Source organism: Nerophis lumbriciformis, linkage group LG28 (genome assembly GCF_033978685.3).
Source record: "Nerophis lumbriciformis linkage group LG28, RoL_Nlum_v2.1, whole genome shotgun sequence".
In the NCBI taxonomy this organism is placed as follows: Eukaryota; Metazoa; Chordata; class Actinopteri; order Syngnathiformes; family Syngnathidae; genus Nerophis; species Nerophis lumbriciformis.
This window is the reverse complement of record NC_084575.2, coordinates 14,338,085-14,363,809: the sequence shown is the minus strand read 5'-3', so window position 1 is coordinate 14,363,809 and position 25,725 is coordinate 14,338,085. Positions and strand designations below refer to the sequence as shown.

Below are 25,725 nucleotides of genomic sequence, written 5' to 3'. Positions count from 1 at the left end.
ACATACATAAGCGCACACATAGGTAATCACGCTCCCACATACATCCACACGCACATTCACTGTACAAACATACATATACACATACTGTACATATACAAGTACATATACTGTTCATACTGTACATACACTCATGCATATAATCACGTTTCATCAAACATATATTAACGTTGTTGCCCTATGGGAAACTGGGTAACACATGGCACACTGACAAAACTATTGTTACTATAACAATCTACAAGGTTAATATAGTTGGCTTCTCTTTCTTCCCCTGCATTTATCTGCTTTCTTTTGTATTTCAAGTTATCATTACATTGTTGCATTTGAACAATTGTATTGTTGATAGTAGAGGTAATTATTGTTGTTATTCATTATCAATAGTGCTATTTATATTGGTATTTGTATTGCTCCATTTGTAGTGTAATGTTCATTGTCATTTCTGTATTATTTATTTCACTAACTGCTTATTTGCTATCACTTTTACCACCATATTTGTACATATCCTATTTGCTGATGTTGTTCTGTTGTTGTTGTTGTTGTTATTGTTATTGTTGTGTTTGCTGTTGTTGTTGTCTCTCCGTTTTATCCCCCTCTTGTCCCCGCAATTTCCCCCTCTGTCTTCCTTTTTTTTCTCTTTCTATCCCCTCCTGCTCCGGCCCGGCTGCACCAAATAATAATATAAATCCATTTTATAAAGTCAAATACAAACAAGACAACAAGAGAAGTATCCCACACTTCTCTTTTGTAAAGTACAATTTATACAGCCGATATGGGCATCTACATCAACAATATGATTTGTCTGAGTAACTGGACAGGACAAAAAAAACATAACAGTATAAAAAAAAGTTGCTAAGTCAGCAACACCAATCCCTTCTGCTCTGTCTTCTTATCCTCTGGCAGACCAGGTGTGTTATGTGTTTATCAGCGAGGGCAAACAGGTAGTGCCCAATCTATTTGTGGCAGTCTAAATTTATTTATGTATTGAGTATTGAGTAAATATGCTAAGCTATCTACATTGACATGTTTGCTTGGTGTTTATTAATGAGTCAATAACAAATTAGTGTTGTCTTCTAACATAACTTTCACCAGAGTCAATAGCATGATTTTACTTTCACACCAGATGCTCTTCCTGACCCAACGCTGGCTGGGAATTGAACCCATGATCTGTGCCATCAAAGTCAGAAGTGTGTACCATTCCATCCCCATATCAGTGGGCAGAACATTGAGCACCCCTGCTCTTTAGAACATTGCTGACGTTAACAGATTTTCTTTCAAGAGTTTGGCCATGAGATGAAAATGAATATGTTGTAAGTAAATGTAATGTACTGTAGTGGCCGAGATGTGATGTAAAAGTGTGTTTGTGTGGGTGTGTTTCTGCATCAAACTGAGGCTTAACAGCATCCTGCAGTAACTAGGACACGGAACAACTGCACCTTTTTTCCTCTTCTACTCTCAGTCACATCCTTTTTAGACACATCTTGAATGTGTTTACTTGTCATGAAATGTTTCTATATTTGACTTTTTAGTGCCAAAATAGTGTTTGCTCTTTGCAAAAGGCTTAAAGAATACAGTACCGAGACATTCATGATTGTTGTCGTTAGATTAGGTAAAACCATAATTGTCACGTTTTGGGGGGAAAAGGTGACATTATTCTATCCCCTCTTCTATTCTCTAAGGCTCTAAACCTTTTTTGGAGGGGATTGCAAACTCCTCTCAGAATCTGATGGAAGTTACGCCTCAGAAATGTTGAGATTAACACAACTTCAACTGTACAATGTAGCACCTCACTTTACAAGCTTAATTGGTTCTGTGACAGAGCTCTTAATTCAAAACAATTGTCTCAAATCAATTTTTCCAATTGAAATGAATTGAAATCAATTTAATCTATACTTTGCCCCCCCCAAGACATGTAACATGTCTTCTAAAAATAACAACTTTTAGTTAATAAACATTGTATGAAAAACAATAAAATAGAATGTACTACAAAAAACTACATACATTTTATAAAGTAATGTAATAATTAGGGATGTCCAATAATGGCTTTTTGCCGATATCCGATATTCCGATATTGTCCAACTCTTTAATTACCGATACCGATATCAACCGATATATGCAGTCGTGGAATTAACACATTATTATGCCTAATTTTGACAACCAGGTATGGTGAAGATAAAGTACTTTTTAAAAAAATCAATAAAATAAGATAAATAAATTAAAAACATTTTCTTGAATAAAAAAAGAAAGTAAAACAATATAAAAACAGTTACATAGAAACTAGTAATTAATGAAAATTAGTAAAATTAACTGTTAAAGGTTAGTACTATTAGTGGACCAGCAGCACGCACAATCATGTGTGCTTACGGACTGTATCCCTTGCAGACTGTATTGATATATATTGATATATAATGTAGGAACCAGAATATTAATAACAGAAAGAAACAACCCTTTTGTGTGAATGAGTGTGAATGAGTGTAAATGGGGGATGGAGGTTTTTTGGGTTGGTGCACTAATTGTAAGTGTATCTTGTGTTTTTTATGTTGATTTAATAAAAAAACAACAACAAAAAACAACAACAACAAAAAAAGATACCGATAATAAAAAAACCCGATACCGATAATTTCCGATATTACATTTTAACGCATTTATCGGCCGATAATATCGGCAGGCCGATATTATCGGACATCCCTTGTAATAATAATGTTCATTTATCTTGGAGAGCGGACTTCTACAGCATGTCCTTCCAGCTGCTTCTCTGTCAAACGCTAACCCATATTTTCATGGATAAATGTCCGCTGTTTAGATAGTATTTTAACATCCTTGGCTGACATTTGACTAATTCTGCTTCAGTATGATGCAGACTAGCAGTGATACGCTCTGTCGTGTTTTTGATGATTTATCTTTTAATTAAAATAAATATCATCGGCTTCTTTTCAGCACTGTCCTGACTGTTGAAGTCACCAGGGAGTGAGGTTTATGGACTCCCTTACACTAGGTTAGCCATTCTGCAGAAGAAAAACAAAATAATCTAATTTACTACGTTTCTAGCTGACTGACGGATAGTTAACAAAGCTCCAATATGTAAGCCTGTTTTTTTTTTTCAATTCAAATCCATAAAATCGATCGACTTCTTTCAAATGAGGGCAAACAAGTAAGGAAGATGTTAGAAGTACATTTTGCAAAATAGTGGACCTTTAATAATAGTATGTTCCACTGTGCTTATAACACAAAGTCGATATTTAGGCTGAAGTCCGTACTTTACAGGGTCGGAGTTTCCCTCATCTCCTTCCACTTGAAGGAGACACAAGGACAAAGCTGCCATTTTAAGTCTGGCTGTGGACAATTTCCATGGCGGGGTGGTAGTAATCTGCATGGAAAATGACTTGTGAGAGTCATAAACCTCCCCCAGCCGCGTGACACAGCTCAGGGACAAGAGTATCGAGAGAAGGGCCTGTTGCCAGGCGATAGAAGCAGGCGGCAGAAACACGCCGGATGTGCTATGTCAGTGGAAACGTGTGCACGTGTTTGTGCCTTGAGGGGCACAGATTTGCGTGCGCTCACCTGCGGCGAGGAAAAAGTGAGTGCCATGTGAACCTTTTAATTATGTGAAGCACTTAACACACAAGGACCCAGAGCTACGTATTTGTGCCTGAAGGAAAATAATGAGGGCTATACCACAGACCAAGTAGAACATGGAAGACATGCTTTTTCTAAAATATAGCGGTACCTCAGACGATGACCGAATTCTATAAAAGAATAAAACAATGTACACCCAATAAAAAAAAATCATGATAGTTTTACATGCGGAAAATAATGTAAAATACATATAAATGACGAGGCGCCTCCCTCGTACTTTGCTACGTACCTTTATCAGAGTGCTGGCATTTGCAACTTTTTTTGGCTCTATTGTGGCTTATTTTGCAGTCATGTTCAATAAAAAAAAGCACAGCCTGAGTTACCAGCACGTGGGATTCTGTTTTTAGAAACTTGATTACATGTACTAATTTGTTACACACAATCTTTGGTTGTACGATAACCGAAGTTTTTGTTACAAATCGGACAAACTTTTGGCAAACATTTTAATTGAAAACTGAGTCTTACAAAAAGTAGAGTGTCACTGTACTACTAATTAGAAGTGTGATGTCACATATATATTACATTGGGTGCTCATAGTAAATGTATTCCTGAACTTGACAATTGAATACTACAAATGCACGGGGGACAAAAGCCGACTGCATGTAAAATAACAATATATTTACCGTATTTTTCGGAGTATAAGTCGCACCGGAGTATCAGTCGCACCTGCCGAAAATGCATAATAAAAAAGGAAAAAAACATACATAAGTCGCACTGGAGCCCGGCCAAACTATGAAAAAACTGCGACTTATAGTCCGAAAATACGGTACACACATACAAAGACTAAACATATACAGTATGTGTACAAAATATTATTATATACAGTATATTTATACATTTATAATATTATATATATATATGTGTAAATATATTTATGTGTATATATATATGTATATGTGATTATATATATATATGTATATGTGATTATTTATATATGTATATGTGTAAATATACATGTATATGTGTAAATATATATGTATATGTGTAAATATATATGTATATGTGTATATATATGTATGTGTATATCTGTACATCTGTATATCTATACCAACCGAGCCACGCCACCACAAGATAATGCATCTCAGCTCCAAATGGGTTCTATTAACGCAGATATGGATGTATGTAAGACGGATATTGCTCTCCAAAATAATCACTCTCTTTTGGAAGAAATAACATTAGTGGAACTCCTGCGACTTGTAAATGGGACAAAACAAACAACACGTTTACTTGACCCACTTCTTGGGAAACTTATCAAGGAGCTGTTTGTAATATTAGAACCATCAGTGCTAAATATTATTAACTGATCACTTTCCTCTGGTACTGTTCCTCGAGCATTCAAAAAAGTGGTTATTCATCCTCTGTTCAAAAGACTTAATTTCGATCCTGACCTCATGGTAAACTAACGGCCAGTGTCCCAACTTCCCTTTATCTCGAAAATCCTCGGAAAAATTGTTGCACAGCAGCTAAAATGAACATTTAGCGTCTAACAATCTGTGAACATTTTTAGTCCAGTTTCAGGGCAAATCACTCTACGGAGACAGACCTCGCAAAAATGACTAATGATTCAGTGCTAACTATGGATGTTGCTGCTACTTGATCTTAGAGCTGGTTTCGATACCGTCGATCATAACATTCTACTAGAACGTTTCAAAACATGTATTGGTATGTCAGACTTAGCCTTTTCTTGGTTTAACTCCTATCTTACTGACATGATGCAGTGCGTCTCCCATAACAATTTGACCTCGGAGTATATTAAGGTAACATGTGGAGTTCCACAGGATTCGGTTCTTGGCCCTGCACTCTTCAGTATCTATATGCTGCCGCTAGGTGACATCTTACGCAAATACGGTGTTAGCTTTCACTGTTATGCTGATGACACCCAACTTTACATGCCCTTAAAGCTGACCAACATGCCAGATAGTAGTCACCTGGAGGCATGTCTAAATTAAATCAAACAATAGCTATCAAGCAACTTTTTGCATTTAACGCTAAGAAAACGGAAATGCTGATTATCGGTCCTGCTAGACATCCGCACTTACTCAATAATACCACCTTAACATTTGACAACAAAACAATTACACAAAGAGACTCGGTAAAGAGTCTCGGTATTATATTCGACCCAACTCTCTCATTTGAGTCACACATTAAGAGTGTTACTAAAACAGCCTTCTTTCATCTCCGTAATATCGCTAAAATTCGTCCCATTTTGTCCACCACCGACACTTAGATCATTATTCATGCGTTCGTTATGTCTCGTCTCAATAACTGTAACTGTAACGTATTATATATTCGGGTCTCCCTATGTCTAGCCTTTAAAGATTACAGTTGGTACAAAATGCGGCTGCTAGACTTTTGACAAGAACAAGAAAGTTTGATCATACTACGTCTAAACAGGCTCACCTGCACTGGCTTCCTGTGCACTTAAGATGTGACTTTAAGGTTTTACTACTTACGTATAAAATACTAAAAGGTCTATCTCCATTCTATCTTGCCGATTGTATTGTACCATATGTCCCGGCCAGAAATCGGTGTCCAAAGAAGTCCGGCTTATTAGTGATTCCCAGAGCCCAAAAAAAGTATGTGGATTTTAAAGCATTTTCTATTCGGGCTCCAGTACTTTGGAATGCCTTACCGGTAACAGTTAGAGATGCTACCTCAGTAGAAACATTTAGGTCTCATCTTAAAACTCATTTATCACATACTTGCCAACCTTGAGACCTCCGAATTCGGGAGATGGGGGCGGGGGGGGTTGGAGGCGTGGTTGCGTGGTTGCGGGGGCGGGGTTGGGGGGCGGGGTTGAGGTGCAGGCAGCATACCCCTTCCCCTTCGAGCTGTCATGGATGAAATGAAATTCTTTTTTCCAATCATTTTGGAACTTGCAAGCGTATTTCTTCTAATTACTCGTCGTCGCCATGTCTCTTCTTCGGTCATTTGCTTCGTCTCCTTCTTGTTGTGTGTGCAGTTGTGCACTAAGCTCCAAAAGCCGTAGATGTTATTGTAGCTTCCCGGAAGAGTTAGTACTGCAAGGGGTTCTGGGTATTTGTTCTGTTGTGTTTATGTTGTGTTACGGTGCGGATGTTCTCCCGAAATGTGTTTGTCATTCTTGTTTGGTGTGGGTTCACAGTGTGGCGCATATTTGAATATTTTAAATGAACATTTAACTAAAATGTTATTTTCTTTGTGCTCGACAAAAGAAAAGTATTGAGAATGTCTCCATGTTAAAAAACTCGACTTCTGGCTTTGCCATGATGTCTTGTTAGTTGTTATGAGAGTAGCGTATGTGTGTGTGTGGCCCTTTAAGATATGACAGCATGTGAGGTGAGTGACGTCAGTGAGTGAGTGGGCAAGAGAGGTGAGGGAACGGCGACAGTGAGTGCGTGCAGGTGCTCTAGCTTGGTGGATGGCTGCGTCCAATAAAGTCACAAAGTTGCAACAAACGGCCGGCCTCGTCATTCACCCTCAGCTGTAAAGACCCACTTTTGGGTAAAGTGAAGGTTGTTAGCCCCGAAGTACATAGGCCCTGGAGGAACGTCTCCCCTGCGCCCCTCAACTACGGTATGGGAGTCCCCCCCGCCCCCACCCACACAAAGCACGCCTTTTCTTTTCCACCGCAGCGCTCCAATAAAACACACTGAGATCTTCTGTTTCTAGCTGATACTACATAAAAAATAACGTAAAATAACGCAGTAACATCATGTAGTAACGGTAACTGAATAGTTACTGAATATAAAAAATACCGCGTTAGATTACTAGTTACCGCCGAAACTACTACTTTGTAACGCGTTAGTCCCAACACTGTTTGTAATGTTCGCAAAGTTTGATGGAGTGGGAAAAGTTTTGTGGATTGGTTCATTATAATTGATAAATTATATAAATTAAACTAAAAATAATACTGTGCTCAGTGCCCTTCAAAACAAAACTCATGGTCGATGACCATAAATATTAACATCGGCCACAGCTAAACTCTTGAGCTGGCCAAACTTTTTATTAAACTTGTGACGTCTCGTGGGCCAGACTGAAGACCCCATCGGGCCGCCCTAGACCCGCGGGCCATAGTTTGGACACCCGTGATTCAAAACACATAAAAATGTGACATTCATTGAGCAACTTATTACGTCAAGTCATGCGCTAAAAGCCGGATAGCAATATTTTCCTAGCTTGTTTTGTATGACTTAAATAAAACAAAAAACTGTTGAATTCTAATACATGACAGCCAAATCAAGTATGGGAATTATTAAACGGGTTTAAAATGATCTTTTTAATAGCAAACAAATACGCTTTTGGAAATTAGCAAGCTTACTTTTAACACACTGCCATTTTGGGCAAACTGTATCCTGGGTTTGTCACATGGCTGACACATGTGTCACCATGGATTCTTGTAGGTCAAAATGTGAGCCAAGGAAGGTGAGCTGTATGACAAGGAACCATTAACCTGCCAAAATGATAAAAAAACAAACGGGTAACCTTTAAGAACATGCTGCACACGCCGACACAGAGAAGCAACACATCATACAACATCAAGATGAAAGAGATTTTTGGGCACAAAGCCTTTTATGTGTGAATAAAATGGATCCCCAATTGATGATCAGATGCTGCCTGGCTATTTTAGGGACAAAGCCCTTTAATACTGCCTCTCTCTCTTGTTTGGTGTCATAACTTTGGTAAAGCTCCAGCTCTAATGGAGCTTACTGCCTCCAGCTTGAGCGCAGAAGCTGCACATCGTATTGGTGCTCTCGTTTCACCAGCCACAGCTGCACTGAATGACAACAGTGTGTGTGTGTGTGTGTGTGTGTGTGTGTGTGTGTGTGTGTGTGTGTGTGTGTGTGTGTGTGTGTGTGTGTGTGTGTGTGTGTGTGCGCGCGTGTGTGTGTGTTGTGGGGTTATCCTTTTTTACATATTTACATTTTGTGTTTGTGTATCTTAAACATTCATATATGTTCAACACATTTATCCCCACACGTTAAGAGCATTTGTACTGTTGAGAGAGATCAATAGCACTAATTTGTGTTGGTAAATGAGAGAAAATTAGATATTATTATCACACTTCAACATCTCAAACATGTAAAGGCTACACCCCTTTGCTCGGTCGGCATTGCAAATAGGCTTAGAGACTACATTACCCAGAAGGATTAGCGATGTTGACCGGAATTAGGTCTGCGCTATGGGAGGACGACAATTGTGCTCTTTGAAATAAAAATGTAATTTTAAAAATAACAACATGACAAAAACATTTAGGTAACAGGGTTGTGCTGAGATTTTAACCCCCACCAGTCACAATTGAAATATGATCAAAAATATAACTAAACCTAAATGAGTGAACCATGTGACTTGTGTAACAGTCTATGATTTTAAGAAGGTATAATGTGCTAGAGTAACACGACCAAGGGAAAACCCAGGGGTACATTTTACCGGTAACTAAATCTTTTTTTTTTTCTTTTTTTTTTTTTTATGAAATAACTTTAAAGTATAGTTAGTACAAGACGTAAAATTAATTTGTAAAACATAAAGTTTTTAAAGGATTTCAATTATTAATTATTATCTTTCATGGTAAAATCTGATTTTAGGAAGCACAATTCTATTTTTCCAGTGTTTTAAATGTACTGTATGTATGAAATCTATTTATTCAATATGCAATCAAATTAATTTGTAAAACACAATATATCTTTATATTTCTATATGCCCTTTGTTTTTGAGTGTCACTTCTATGTTTTAGTGTTGTGTTGTTTTGCACCGCAGAAAGATGAGTACCGGTAGCTACTTTGCGGCAATTAATGGGGATTTGTACACAAATATTCATTGCATTGAGCATTTATGCATTTTCTTTACTGTGGATGATTTGAATTCCCACCTAATGGGAACATCCTTGAAATAGTCATTTAAAAAATGAGTAGTACACAAAATTATTTAAACAATCCAAACTTTATCTCCTTCATTCGTCATGGATTTACAAGGGGATCTCTTTAACTATTAACTAGTCTGAAAATGGAGGAACTCGGCATAAGATACGGTAAATCCTAAAGAAATAATGTCATAAAATAGGCCCTATACAATTTTTTGCAAGAATTTAACTCATTTAAGCCCCTAAATAATAGAAACATTTTGGAGTGATTGTCATGTGACTATCGCAGGACATGGCTTCCCTAACATGGTGCCAGGTAAGCTAGCTAATGTCCTTAAGCTTCTTTTTGCCCCATTAAAGGTAAACTCACACCTCATTCAGCAATTCAGTGTCCGATATTACAATACAACATGGTTTACAATATTTCCTGAATAAATTCTTATAAAAGAGGATTAGGAAATATCGTATTGCGAGCTAGCTTTTAGCATTAAAATTGCTAAAGCCAAACATGCTGTGTTTTGGTACTAAGCACAAGAAAGTCTCAAATATTGTCTTTAAATTCCCAATGTAACATATTTGTAATCTCACGCATATTTGACATTAATTAGTTCTATTTTATTAAAACATTTAAATAGAAAATAAGACCACACATTTTACAGGTACTTTAAGCACACATGGCTCTGGGTTCTCTCATGTAATAAATTAAAGCTAAAAGTCTACACTCTCACATTTAGATATACAATTAACTTTGTTTTTAGGCAAACATCACTACAATACATCGTAATACAAAATGGACAAAGCAGATAAACACCAATTGAAACATAAGATAGTGGTTTGGCAATACAAATGTAGTAAGAGCATCTTCAAAGCGAACATGTGCCGTGTTAGATACACAGTTACATTTTGATTAAAGCTTGTGTCACAGCTGGCCTTTTTATGCAATCCTCACACTTCCACCTCCCGCTTAGACGTAGCAACAAACTAAGAATAATTAAGCAGCCTTGTTCTTTAAAAGCACATTTATTGTCAAGGGATAAAGACAAGCTGAGTCATGGAGTGACTGATATGCAGGAGACAATGGGAGTGGATCACATCATTTCAATGAAATCACCATTCACTTCTCCTAAAATTACATGTTATTGTTTTTTTACGGCATATTTCCACCACCCAGGTTCAAACGGGCATCTTCCATCTCGCCGTGACAGCTCCAATGTTCTCATTTCCTCACTAATTCAGACTCACAGCCGCTAATCACGCTAATGACACCATAAGAGGAAGATGCATTGCCAGTATTATACGCAGTGAGCATCGCATTAGCGGTTCACTCAGTAGTTTAATGAACAATGACTTCTGGATGAAAGACTGTAGAGCTCACTTTGAGCTGTAAAAATCAAGTTATATACATAATATCAATCGGGAGTAATGCTACATGTTTTTGCATCACTTTTTCCAGTACGGAACTTTTTGTTCAGCACAGAGGCGTACCAGTTTTCTACTAGTGAGGGACAGGAAGTGTACAGTGGCTCGAGTCACCTCGGTATACAAATACAGTGCATCCCAGCCTTTATTTTGGAGGAGTAATGGCTTTTAATTGTGCAAAGGAGATGTCAGAGTTTGAAAACCCTTTTCTATTGTTTGGTTTGCCCTGAGTGATGTTCGACGAAATTCATGGCTGGTGGGAGACCGACTCCTTTGGAGTTAGATTTTCTTTTTCTTTTTCATAATTCACACTCTTAACTCTAATAAGAAGTTATAAACTATTACATTTTATAAAGGGATGCAATGATTAGACGTATAATTCTTTGGGCACCTCATCATTTGATCCGACATCTATTCTTGGGGTGATAATTCGATTCAGAATCTATTCTCGATCCAAACCTGCTCAGTGGCCTTGTGGTTAGAGTGTCCGCCCTGAGATTGGTAGGTCGGTAGTTCAAACCCCCGGCCGAGTCATACCAAAGACTATTCAAAAATGGGACCCATTACCTCCCTGCTTGGCATTCAGCATTAAGGGTTGGAATTGGGGGTTAAATCACCAAAGTGATTCCAGAGCGCGGCCAACGCTGCTGCTCACTGCTCCCCTCACCTCCTAGTGTGTGTGTGAAAATCATTGGTACTTTAACTTTAAACTGATTCTTGCAATGTATTATTTGGTGTAGTAATTATAATACAAGTTTTTAAAAACAGGTTACAGGTTACAAAACCTATTTTTGCTTGCTGACTTGTGACGTATGCGCGCAGCGAGTAAGCATGGACAACATGTATCAAAAATGTATTCTTAAGAAAAATAAATAACATTTTTGAAATTATGAATGGAAATAAACTGGAACCTCCATTTACAGACTTAATTGGTTCTTGAACAGGGTTCACAAATCGAAAAGTTTGTATAGTGAAGCAAATTTCTCTCTAAGAAACAATGTAAATATAAATAATGGGTTTCAGCCTCAACAAAAGTCCCTATTTTAGTTAAGGTTTGTACACTTTGAACACAATATTTCCATTTAGTGGTACGCCAAATAATTACTTGATTAAAGTACAGAGTTTTACTTCCCTTTATTGTGTGTGTGTCCATATATTAAATATACTTGGCAATAAAACATCTGCCTTGTTTTTAATGAATACATAGGCCTACTACACCACTGTTGGTCATTACAGTGGTACTTGGAGAGCCAAATATTTTCTGAAATGGTACTTGGTGAAAAAAGTTTGAGAACCACTGTGCTATACAGTACTGTATATCAAACAAACATAACAATGTGGTGATGAATCAACTGTCTCTTTATTAACAAGCCAAAACAACAACGACAAGCTAAACTGTGCTGTGTGCGCTGCTCTGCATACATGCGCACACACACAGAAGTCCGTTTGGTGTCCTCACAAACAGTCAGATATCACAAAAATCCTTAAACTTGAACAACAATTATAAACATTTCAAAAAGTTAAATCCACTTAAAGTACATCGGCAAAGTTCCTCTTGTGAGCTACTCACGACAGGAGAGAAAGGAGCCGACAGGGGGGGGGGGCAAGCGAGGACAGGGGGAGGGGCACTGTGCTCTTGGAAGAGATGCCCCTGAACTAAAGGTAGTCTTCTAATCCGCTGTGAAATAAATCCGCTTTGGCATATTTTTCCAGAAAAGTCAGCGCTCATCACAACTAAAAACTTGCTGTGGCACGAAGCCGGCTAACTCAATCTCTTTAATACGAGCAAGCACAAAATATACACACACTGAAATATTTTATCTGAGTTTTATTTTTCAAATGTTTAAGTGTCTCGTTTTACATTTAAGATTGCCAGTGATTAGCGCGTTAGCTGCTTCGTATGGAAACAAGCAATATTACAATGAGTTTTTTAAAGTGTGGTAATCAATCACGATTTAAGAACAATTCAAATTTGAAACGATAATACTCTCTCTCGGAAATGTTACTGCGGTTTTTCATAATGTAATCCTTCCCTTTTATTTGATATTTGTGTGTTTATTGAGTTTTTTTAAGTTATTATTTAATTTGAAAAACAAATTAATTGGAAAATTATCTGCTAGCAATTTGTTCCCATACTGTACCGAAAATGAACCGACCTGTGACCCTAAAACCAAGGCACATACCAAACCATAATTACACTCTCCTATAATATCATGCCTATTTTTGCGTGACATCCGACTAAAATCTTTTGCACACACTGTACTGTACATATTTGTGTGTATGTTCATAGATTAGTCAAGCACTAATGTACATATTGCAGTTGGCAGGAAGTCATGCAACTGCTCAACTGTCTGCTTTCATTTATGGATATTGTTTTCGATTTCAAACAAACAGACACGCACACCCACGCGCACACAGTGGTATAGTTGCTGTATGTGCCTATTGATCGTACTATATTAGTTAAACGGTTGCATGTCAGAACAGAAAATGTATATTTGACGAAACACCATATGGCGGCTGAGCAAAAGCTCTACCAGGAATTTATGGCCTAATGGAAGAAAAAAAAATGCAGCGGAAACTGTATGTGTCATATTGTGTGTATGTCTGTCCACCAGCGGCCAGATGAGGAGGTGGTGATAGACCAGGGTGGGACCAGCTCGGTGCTGAACATCCACTATGAGAAGGAAGAACTGGAAGGTCAGTACAAAGACGAGACAAGCAGCATTATTGCTGAGACACAAGCATTACAATAATGTTATACTACAACACAAAATGCTAGAAATTGGAGAAGAACATAGACTACTGTAGATCCACTACCACGTTTCCTTATTACCGTATTTTCCGCACTATAAGGCGCACCGGATTATAAGGCGCACATTCAATGAATGGCCTATTTCAAAACTTTGTTCATATATAAGGCGCACCGCATTATAAGGCGCATAAAATAGACACGACAGTAGAGGCTGGGGTTATGTTATGCATCCCGTAGTTGCGAGACCTGTTGTGGCTCAATATTGATCCATATATAAGGCGCACCGGATTATAAGGCACACTGTCAGCTTTTGAGAAAATTGGAGGTTTTTAGGTGCGCCTTATAGTGCGGAAAATACGGTAAATTGGAAGAAACTGCTTTTTAGTACATAGAACATGGGTGTCAAACTTGTTTTTATTAAGGGCCACATCTCAATTACGGCTGCCCTCAAAGGGCCGCTTGTAACAGTATATATATATATATATATATACATTTTCTACCGCTTGTAACTTTTGGGGTCGCGGGGGGTGCTGGAGCCTATCTCAGCTGCAATCGGGCGGAAGGCGGTGTACACCCTGGACAAGTGTGTGTATATATATATATACATATATATATATATATATATATATATATATATATATATATATATATATATATATATATATATATATATATATATATATATATATATATATATATATATATATATATATATATATGTATATATATATATAATGTGTGTATATATATAAATAAATTAATAATAGCCTCAGTCAGTACAGAATTTGCGTCTGCAACAGTTTTAGACTATTATGTTTTACTAACAGATTGATGGATAAGTTGCTTTGAAATAATATTTAGTATTTCTTTTTGATAACACCCCCCAAAATTGCTTGCATGAGCAGATAATAATAAAGTGTAGCACAAACGCCGTTTTTTTCTATCAAAATTGAAAGAACAAATACATTTAGGCATAACATGCTTTAATATTTCCAGCTTTTTGCAGAGCACATAAGTGATGTGGCGGGCTACATAAAATGACAATTGCGGGCCAGATCTGGCCTTTTGGTCTAGAGTTTGACACCTGTGACACAGAGGAATAACAGAAACAAAAACAGAAATTTGACAATTAATGAGCAGCTATTTAACAACAAAAACATGCACAGTCATTTTCAAATGTTAAGCTATATAGTTGATTTATCGTTAATTATAAAACTTGTGCTTAATGTATATCATGTATATCAGTTTTATTACTTGTGTATTTATTTACACATTCATTTCCTTTTGTCATTTATTTATTTATTATTCATTATTTTTACACTTTTTTTATTTTTGTTTCTTCTTTCATTGTCCTTAATTTTATCACTGCAGGAGCTATTTCTTCTTCTCCTATTAAAATGTTGTTGCTTAAACACGGAAAAGGGGTAGGATTAAATAAGCACTGCTTCTTCCAACTCCTTTGTTGAATTGTGCAATTGTAAACGTGTGTGATCATGGTTTTGGCATCTTAGAATTAAATTAAATTAAATTAAACCATTACCATATATCCATTATGTTTATGGGAAGGTTTGCGTGGTGTCTGGGGAGTGTTATATCCTGAGATGTAATAATCAGCTGTTTAAGTCCCCAGTTAATTTCTTTCTTTAGCTTTTCAGCTCGACAACATCTGCTTATTCCTGCTGAAAATGTGTAATTCTAATGTTTTTTGAACACACTTTATTTAACAGAACCATCAAACTGTAACATGCAACCACTATGCATCATAACCAATCATGACTGTGCATTATTATCTTTGTAAATTATACATTTCATCATATTGTGTACTTAATGTTGTGGCCTCTATAACCTCATTCCCAGGCCACAGGACCCTCTTTGTTGGGGTTCGGATGCCGCGGCAAAGCCATCGGCACCACAAGGCTCACGGTTCTCGGCACCGTAAGAAAGACAGGAGGGCGGGAAGCATCTCAACGCCACAAAGCGAGGGAAGTGAGAAGACACCCTGTCACGGTACGCAGATACAATACATTTACAAATGTACACATTTTCGCCTTGTTTGTTTTTGTTTTGCGACACATTTGCCAGGTAGTCTAGGATAGTTTTTGTTTGAACATTCATGTAAGACAGAGCTGGTAATGACGGTTCAATCATGACTGTCAATAGTGTAAGAGTCACACATAGACACATGCCTACAGGCAAATATTGACAAACCTGCTAATTAGCAGAGAGACTGGTCAGCACATTTCCTGTTGGCATGCATGACCAGACTAGTAGTCATCATAGCAACTCCTAATAGAGTGGAGTCATACATATTTATCCACACTAGCGCTACATCTTGCACATACACTGCAATTTATTTGCCACTTGCCAAGATTTAAAATTATATTTCTAGAAATGTCCCTACTTTTAAGAGCTACTTACTTATTTTTAGACATTGAGTTTACATTATAATCTTAATTTCAGAATGAATAATTATACTTTGTCTATTGTAGTCTATAAATGTTAAAGATTCTGCAACATCCCGAAGAGTTGCAAGTTGAATAATGCTTGTTTTCTGATAATAATACTTATTTCTAAGTTCTAGCTAGTTTCTAGGCAAGTTCTAGATATACAAATCTTACTAGCTGCATGGACAGATAATTGCATTAGTTATTAGTATTTTCTCCCTAAAATCTAGTCTTTTTATCTTATTTCTTGTTAGCTCTTTTTTGCAGTGTACTGTACATTGACTAATACCCCGTCTTTTGTGTGTAATCTGTTCCAAAAAGTCATACGAAAACCGAATTTTTATCATAATAAATAAGTAAATCCAATTAATTTGTTCTAGACCTTCAAAAATATAAACAGAAAACAACATTTTGTAGAAGATAATTGTTGTTTACACACACAGAAAACAATGTAAAATACAAATAAATGACAATAAATGTATAAATGCAAAGGAGGGGAGAGGAGAGCCACTATTACTGAATTCAATAGTTCTTTCACCTTGAGAGTTGGCAACATTTAGACACGGGACACAATGAATAAGCAGACTACAATATTGAGGAACTTTATCAGTCGACTTTAACAACAAGCTCGGATTATTCCTGCCGACAGTGGACAAGACACAGGAGGAAAGACACAGAAGTTGGTTCACAACACACTTTTAATACAAAGTCACGGTGGGTAGAACAGGTGGTCGTCAGAGTTGAAGCATGTCTACCCAAAACTAGACATGAGGCAGTGGCGTGAGCAAATTGTCGAACAGTTTAAGAACAACATTTCTCAGCGAGCTATTGCAAGGAATTTAGGGATTTCACCGTCTACCGTCCGTAATATCATCAAAAGTTTCAGAGAATTTGGAGAAATCGCTGCACGTTAGCGATGATATTACACACCTTCGATCCCTCAGGCGGTACTGCATCAAAAAACGACACCACATGGGCTCAGGAACACTTCAGAAAAACACTGTCAGTAACTACAGTTTGTCGCTACATCTGTAAGTGCATGTTAAAACTGTACTATGCAAAGCGAAAGCCATTCATCAACAACACCCAGAAACGCTGCCGGCTTTGCTGGGCCCAAGCTCATCTAAGATGGACTGATGCAAAGTGGAAAAGTGTTCTGTGGTCTGACGAGTCCACATTTCAAATTGTTTTTGCAAACTGTAAACGTTGTGTCCTCCGGACCAAAGAGGAAAAGAACCATTCGGACTGTTATAGGCGCAAACTTCAAAAGCCAGCATCTGTGATGGTATGGGGGTGTATAAGTGCCCAAAGCATGGGTAACTTACACATCTGCGAAGACACCATTAATGCTGAAAGGTATATACAGGTTTTGGAGCAACATATGTTGCCATCCAAGCAACGTTATCATGGACGACCCTGCTTATTTCAGCAAGACAATGCCAAGCCACGTGTTACAACAGTGTAGCTTCATAGTAAAAGAGTGCGGGTACTAGACTGGCCTGCATGTAGTCCAGACCTGTCTCCCATTGAAAATGTGTGGCGCAATATGAAGCCTAAAATACGACAACGGAGACCCCGGACTGTTGAACAACTTAAGCTGTACATCAAGCAAGAATGGGAAAGAATTCCACCTGAAAAGCTTCAAAAATTGGTCTCCTCAGTCCCCAAACGTTAACTGAGTGTTGTTAAAAGGAAAGGCCATGTAACACAGTGGTAAAAATGCCCCAGTGCCAACTTTTTTGCAATATGTTGCTGCCAGTTAAGGATTATTTGCCAAAAAAATAGGTTTACAATAGGCTCTGTACCGAGGATGTCGTTGTGGCTTGTGCAGCCCTTTGAGACACTTGTGATGTAGGGCTATATAAATAAACATTGATTGATTGATTGATTATTTCTCAGTTCGAACAATCAATTTCTTGTCTTTGCAGTCTATTGAATTGAATATAAGTTGAAAATGATTTGCAAATCATTGTATTCTGTTTTATTTACAAATTACAAAACGTGCCAACTTCACTGGTTTTGGGTTTTGTAATTGCCAAGAGGGTTGTTTCCATTTGGAGCGTAACCCGTGTGTTAGATGCATTCCGTCGAATCCCCTACTGTCTGTTACCTGTATCCTAGTCTTTATTTTTGTGTTTTGCGTGTGGATTCGCTCTGTGTGAGTATGATTAAAGACACTTTGTCCTGTACCATGCCTCTGTCTGTCCTAACAGATAATGGCATCTTTTGCCCAATGGGGGTTATTTTGCAGCACAAAAAAAGCACGAAGACTGAGTCACCAACGCGTAGGATTCATTTTATGGGCACTCGATTGCATGGAATAATTTAATTTGTTAAGCTCAGTGTTTGGCCGTACATGACTAAGACGGCCCATGCAAATATTCGTCAACAACCTAACCATATGAAAAATTTGGTATTGGATAACCAATTTTACAACTGTATGGTGAAAGTGAACCAAGTCATTTAATGTGTTATATTGTGAGTGTCAACATGTTAAATGATTGTTTTACGTTGTGCAAGTGTAAACTAGTGACCTGCCTTCATTGTTGCTTGCATGTCTAGCAAGTAAACAATGACCAACATAATGTGAAAAAATGGTGTCACTTCATCAGACACGCCGTCCCAGCGGGTCCAGTTCATTCTTGGTACTGAAGAGGATGCTGAGCATGTGGCCCATGAGCTGTTCACTGAGCTGGATGAGATCTGTGTGAAGGATGGCAAAGATGCTGAGTGGAAGGAAACGGCCAGGTTAGTATTTCCTCTGGGAGCCATTGGCAACAAAGCCTGCTAATAAAAGCTTCTGGTAGCCTGGATGTTGACATTTAGAGCTTACTGGACCATTTCTGGATGTGCAAAAGCTTAAGTGCTCTCTCACACAGGAATACAATATAGTAATTTGTGCATTTTTAATATCAGAGCATTGTGGCTGTGGCTGATATTGTTATCAAACCAGGGGACCCCTGCCCCTGAGGCAACAGTACTGAGCCATGAAAGTGCCTAAAAAGAAGTGGGAAAATGAATGACTACAGTATGTGCCAGAAATGCTCCAATTAGCATCAAGCATTCAGCAGCTTCACTTATCTCCGCATTTACTTTAAAATGCCAGTTGCATTTCTCATCTGTTAATGTGAAACTTGTTGATTTTGCCCTGACTAATCGTCATTCATTAACTTGCCGGCTGAGCAGTTTGCACCTTATTACTATTACAACATTGGTTGTGTTCTTGCTGCATTGAGCAATATACCATAATGATCAAAGAGAGCTATGTTTTCTTTCTCACTATTTCATGCGCACCAAATCATTATAAAATGTTTTCATTACATTAAATTTAAAGTAATAGAAAGAGTTGGATTAAATGAACTCTGCTTCCTCATAATCTTTTTTGGCTATGTTGAATTGTGCAAGTGTAAACATGTTGTGTTCCTTTAAGGCCTACTGAAATGCGATTTTCTTATTTAAACAGGGATAGCAGGTCCATTCTATGTGTCATACTTGATCATTTCGCGATATTGCCATATTTTTGCTGAAAGGATTTAGTAGAGAACATCGACAATAAAGTTCGCAACTTTTGGTCGCTGATAAAAAAGCCTTGCCTGTACCGGAAGTAGCAGACGAGTAGCGTGACGTCACAGGTTGTGGAGCTCCTCACATCTGCACATTGTTTACAATCATGGCCACCAGCAGCGAGAGCGATTCGGGCCGAGAAAGCGACGATTTCACCATTAATTTGAGCGAGGATGAAAGATTCGTGGATGAGGAAAGTGAGAGTGAAGGACTAGAGGGCAGTGGGAGCGATTCAGATAGGGAAGATGCTGTGAGAGGCGGGTGGGACCTGATATTCAGCTGGGAATGACTAAAACAGTAAATAAACACAAGACATATATATTACTCTATTAGCCACAACACAACTAGGCTTATATTTAATATGCCACAAATTATACCGCATAACAAACACCTCCCCCTCTCCCGTCCATATAACCCGCCAATACAACTCAAACACCTGCACAACACACTCAATCCCACAGCCTAAAGTACCGTTCACCTCCCCAAAGTTCATACAGCACATATATTTCCCCAAAGTCCCCAAAGTTACATACATGACATGCACATAGCGGCACGCACGTACGGGCAAGCGATTAAATGTTTGGAAGCCGCAGCTGCATGCGTACTCAAGGTACCGTGTCTGCGTATCCAACTCAAAGTCCTCCTGGTAAGAGTCTCTGTTGTCCCAGCTCTCCACAGGCCAATGGTAAAGCTTGACTATCCTCTTCCGGGAATGTAAACAATGAAACACCGGCTGTGTTTGTGTTGCTGCTGCAAACGGCCGCAATACACCGCTTCCCACCTACAGCTTTCTTCTTTGCTGTCTTCATTGTTCATTGAACAAATTGCAAAAGATTCACCAACACAGATGTCCAGAATACTGTGGAATTTTGCGATGAAAACAGACGACTTAATAGCTGGCCACCATGCTGTCCCAAAATTTCCTCCACAATCCGTGAAGTCACGCGCTGACGTCATCGTACCGAGACGTTTTCAGCAGGATATTTCGCGCGAAATTTAAAATTGCACTTTAGTAAGCTAACCCGGCCGTATTGGCATGTGTTGCAATGTTAAGATTTCATCATTGATATATAAACTATCAGACTGCGTAGTTGGTAGTAGTGGGTTTCAGTAGGCCTTTTAATGTAATTCAAACATGTCTGAAACAAAGAAACCATAACCATAGACAAAAGAAAATGCTAAAAACAGTTAAACTAATGCACATTGAACACCACTATGATCACCCTGCATGCTCACATAGATGATGTGTCAGCATTTATTTTGCTCTGACATGGCACTAGATTACCGGTACTATTAGATCTGGAGAACACTTTTGTCACATCGGTTTTGACAAAAACGTGCTTGTGTAGTGATAAAAAAGGCTAGGTACTACCTTGACACTGATGATGTCTTCTTTGTTCGTCTCGCAGGTGGCTTAAGTTTGAGGAAGATGTCGAGGACGGCGGCGAGAGGTGGAGCAAGCCGTACGTAGCTACGCTTTCTCTCCACAGCCTGTTTGAGCTGCGGAGTTGCATCATCAACGGCAGCGTGCTGCTCGACATGCATGCTGACTCCATTGAGGAGATAGCGGGTGAGTTTGTGTGCAACATTTTATTTAATTAAACAGCCAAAAATGTAATCTTTGTCTGACCGTCACTTCTTCCAAATACATTTTAAAATATATTCGCTTCCCACAGATATGGCTTTCATTTTCACTTGCCTGTCACAATGTTAGACACACGAGAAGGAGACCTAAAACAAGAGTTGTTTCAAAATGCCCTCCCTTACAAATATATTCATGTTCACTTTAAGATGTTACACTGTAGTGGCACAGATTGAAATGTGCAGACATTTATACATATCAAATTAGCACATGCTTGAAAAAAATCGAGTTACGAACTGCTCATGACTGAATGACTCCTGTTGTTATCCAGAAACACACACACACTCCTCCGTGTGACTCCTGCCACAAGCACCTGTGCACAGATGCATTGATCAGAGCTGTTTAGTCACATTGTAGTCTATTTTTAGTTACTTACTTTCAGGTGGGTGGAATGACTGGATGTTTTTAGAATTCCCATGCAGAAAATATTTTTGTCGGATTGCATTGATCATAAGCTCAGATAATGTAGGCCGCCATTGTTGTAGGACATGTAAACTCCAGACAAGCTGTACGGCCTTCTAAATGCATTTTTTAACACATTTAAAGTCCTGTAGACACCCATTTAGTCACATTTACACTTGTTTTACTCAACATAGTAGCCTTGAATGCGTTCTACTTGCCTGTAGCAGGAGGATCCTCCAACCCCAGATCCACGGCGGTGGACTCTTCCCGTTTCCGTTCTAGTCAATGTTTCGATTTCCACTGGTGCTGTACCGCATCCCTGCGCTAAATATACGTAGATCTTGTATATTTGCCAGATCGCTAAAATCTGCTTGTGTGGGATAGAAAGTTATGCACAAACACAAAATATATTACCTGTACATCCGGTTTACTTTCAAAATGAAATGCTGCGTGTTCTAAGTGGATCGTATTTTACACTTTGAAACATCCTAAGGGATGGACTTGAAGTCAATTTTCAGTTTTCAGATGTCATTTCAAACGGATGAGGACATGCTGATTATGGGGAACAAAAATCAAAGAATCATATTTCAAGCATATGCTCGACATATCTTTTTTTTTTCCGCGAGTCAACTCAAGTCAGAGCCATCACAGACGCCCACTTGTGGGTATTGATGGACGGCAAAGCTCAGAGGCGTTCTGTGGTGTATCTCAAATGGGCAGGACCAAGTTTTTTGCTTCTGCTTCTATGGAAGGACAGAGTAAACTGTTCGTGGTTTGCTTTAATTCAACTCCCCTTATCACATGATTACGTATTCTCGAGATCTCGTGAAAGTCTGCGTTATTTGGAGCCACAACAGTGTGTATCAGATGGCGGTGGGAATTGGCGGATGGCGGAGAAGTTCCATTGTGGCGCCGTTCAGCAGCGCTTATGTGTAACCCCCGCTGAATACACGGGAATTGTTACTAGTTCCATCTGTAGTTGTAATAAAGATGGACAGGAGACTTGAGTGATTGTATGGACACCGTTTACTTCCTGGTGTGGAATGGAATGTGCACCAGTCAGTAGAGTGAGACTCTTTGTAACACACTCGACAATGGCACTAGTGAACTGCTATTTAAACAATCTATTATACATCTTTACATAGTACACATTACATGTATAAGTACAGCATAACAAACATTTACCTGGTGTGGAATTGAATGTGCACTAAGGCTCTTTGTAACACACTATGTAAACAAGTAATACATATTAGTATCGTCGCTAATTGGCTGTTCATTTGTATTGAACAGCGTAGCGCTCCCCTACTCACCTCGACCATGGCACTATTGAACTGGTAGTTTTGTTGCCAGCCCAGCTTATTTGCAGAGGAGGCCCTATTGAGCACTCACATCAACCCTTATTGCAACAAGTGGAATCCAACACATACAGTACCCTGTTACATACGGGGTACGCGTCATTGCTCTGGTCGTCGTTCCGTTCCAGTATGGCCACTATGCGGAAATGTTCATGTGAATGCAACCATTTTCCACATAAACACTGCCTTAAAGCTGTAGTAAAGATTGGCTGCAAGGGTCGGCAGCTCATCAGCCATTTGCCGGTTATTTAAACTAGTCAAAAATCAGCGCGACCCGATCCTCTGAACGGAATCGGGGCATATCTACATTTAAACGGTGGCTCAATCAACATGGAAACGAAAGTTCCCTTTAACCTGGAAACAGAAGTCCAACTTGGTGTCTGCCAATTGTGATCACCACAACATAATGATGGAAACAAAAAAGACAAATTTAAGACCTAATTTAGGCAAAATTTTGTTAACTTTATGAATAAGTAAAAAATTAATAAAACCCTGATGTAGTGAAGCCGCAATATTTGAAGCCGAAGATCTGGTCGGACTAGATCTGACCAATCTAAGTCTATGAACACAAACTGACGAAGCCTACTCGGATGAGCGGCGAAACGTCTTCCAAGACAAACCAAGCAGTCCAATTGCGATCGATTGAATGCCCTGAGATGACAATGACCTGGATGAATGAGAACCTTCACAGACAATATTTGAAGAGCAATGTGGCAAGGGACTACTGTAATCAATATGACATAGGCTATGTCATGCTCCCATGGACTATTTTTTTTATTTCCCTGTGTTTACAAACACTTCCTGTCCTGGTGCTCTTGTTTTGTCAGTATTTCCTGTTTGGTCTCTGCGTTTTAAAGCACCTTTACGTTCTGTTTCTTGTCCTAGATTGTTAATTAGTTCTATTTAGTTTCACCTGGTTCCCTCTTTCAGGGCTGGATCATTGTACTTTGTAGTCTGTTTAGTGTACTTGGGTTCTGTCAATGATGGGGCCAAGGTCCTAAATAGCATTAATGAGCATTTTGTAGCTTCTGATTCTTTGTTTGACTCCACACGATCAGCCCCTGTGACTCCCTGCACAGGACCTCCAATGTCTTCTGGAGAGATTTTTTACTTTGTTCCTTTCACTGTGCAGGAAGTGTATAAAGTTTTCAAAGCATCAGATCACAGGAAACCCCTGGACCGGACTTGATAGAGCCCTACTTCTTGAAAATAGCAGCTGATTATGTAGCACAACCTAATGGGTCTTTTTAATATTTCATTCCAAAATAAAGAAATCCAACTTGTTTGAAAGTCAGCTTTTGTTACCGCTGTATTAAAAGAAGGTGACCCAGTTTGTTTAACTAATTACAAGCCAATATCAAATGTGTGTGTCTTGTCAGAAGTTCTTGAATCTCTTGTCTGTGATCAACTACGAGTTCCTGTGCTCTATCGAACCTTTTTCTTAAATTCAATCCGGCTTCAGGAAAAAGCACAGTACCATCACGGCTGCTACAAAAGTGATAAATGATATACTTGTTGCTCTTAATAAATGTGGCAAGACAAAGTACCAGACACTGAAGTGCTACATCGTAAAGATATTGTGCTTCCCTCTTTATTGATCTGTCAAAAGCTTTTGACACTGGATCATGCTATTTTAAAGCAGAGGCTTCTTTGTTTGGGACTATCTAATCATGTTGTTTGCTGGTTCACAAATTATTTGAGTGACAGAAGCCAGTGTATTAAATGTGACGGCATGTGGTCTGAATATTTGAATGTCTACAGCAGGGGTGCTCACACTTTTTCTGCAGGCGAGCTACTTTTCAATTGATCAAGTCGTGGGGATCTACCTCATTCATATATATAATTTATATTTACTCATTTATGAAACATATGTTTTTGTTAACAAGTTAAAGGTGTTTAATGATAATACAAGCATGTTTAACACATATAGTTAATATTGTTAATAATAATAATATTTATTTGTGTGTGGCGTCGCGCGGGTCTCACTTCCTGTTGGGTGGGGTCCGTGCCCGTGTGGCCCGACCTTGCGCTGTGGGGTCTCTGTTGGTGACTTGATGTGGTGGCGGCGCGGCCCCCGTGTCTGGTCTGGATGCTGTGTCTCGGTTGTTTGGGCGGTGGTGTGTTTGTGCGGGTTTGGGTTGGGGTGAGGGGCCTTTTGATGGGGTGGGGGTGTTGGTGTCTCTTGTTTGCGTGTTGGCGTTCGGGCTGACTGGCGGGCTGGCGCCGGCTGGTCTCCGTGGTCCTGGTGGCGTGTGGTTGCTGGTCACAGTTTTTTTTTGATCGCTGTGATTTGATTGGCTGGTGCTGGCAGTCTGGGGTTATTGCGGCTGCTGTTTCTGCTGCCGTTTGTTTGTGGTGTGGGCGCCCGTGGCTGCTGGGTCTGGTGCAAGGGTGTGGCTGATGTTGTGACTGGTGGCAGCGCGTGCGCGTGATGGCTGTCGGGGCTGACGAACTGTGTATATGTGTGTGTATGTATGTATGTATATATATGTGTTTGTGTACATATGTGTATGTATATGTATATATGTGTATGTGTGGGTATGTATACATGTCTGTGTGTATGTGTATGTATATATGTATGTATGTATGTATATTTCTGGGGGTACGCTCTGGGCCTGCCTGTCAGACGGGGGTCGACGCCTCAGGCTACTGCATCCGAACTGCGTGTCTGGAGCTCT

At 39.0% G+C, this 25,725-nt stretch overlaps 1 protein-coding gene across 3 annotated transcripts in view; it reads left to right on the top strand.

The window, feature by feature from the left end:
- slc4a8 (solute carrier family 4 member 8) overlaps positions 1-25,725 on the top strand; it is a 97,931-nt gene that overhangs the window by 31,891 nt on the left and 40,315 nt on the right. For all 3 annotated transcript variants that reach the window (XM_061923644.2, XM_061923643.2, XM_061923642.2), the window contains exons 2-5: positions 13,504-13,585; positions 15,498-15,647; positions 18,697-18,832; positions 21,058-21,218. In XM_061923644.2, coding sequence (XP_061779628.1) covers positions 13,504-13,585; positions 15,498-15,647; positions 18,697-18,832; positions 21,058-21,218 — 529 coding nt within the window. The remainder of the gene's footprint in view (positions 1-13,503; positions 13,586-15,497; positions 15,648-18,696; positions 18,833-21,057; positions 21,219-25,725) is intronic.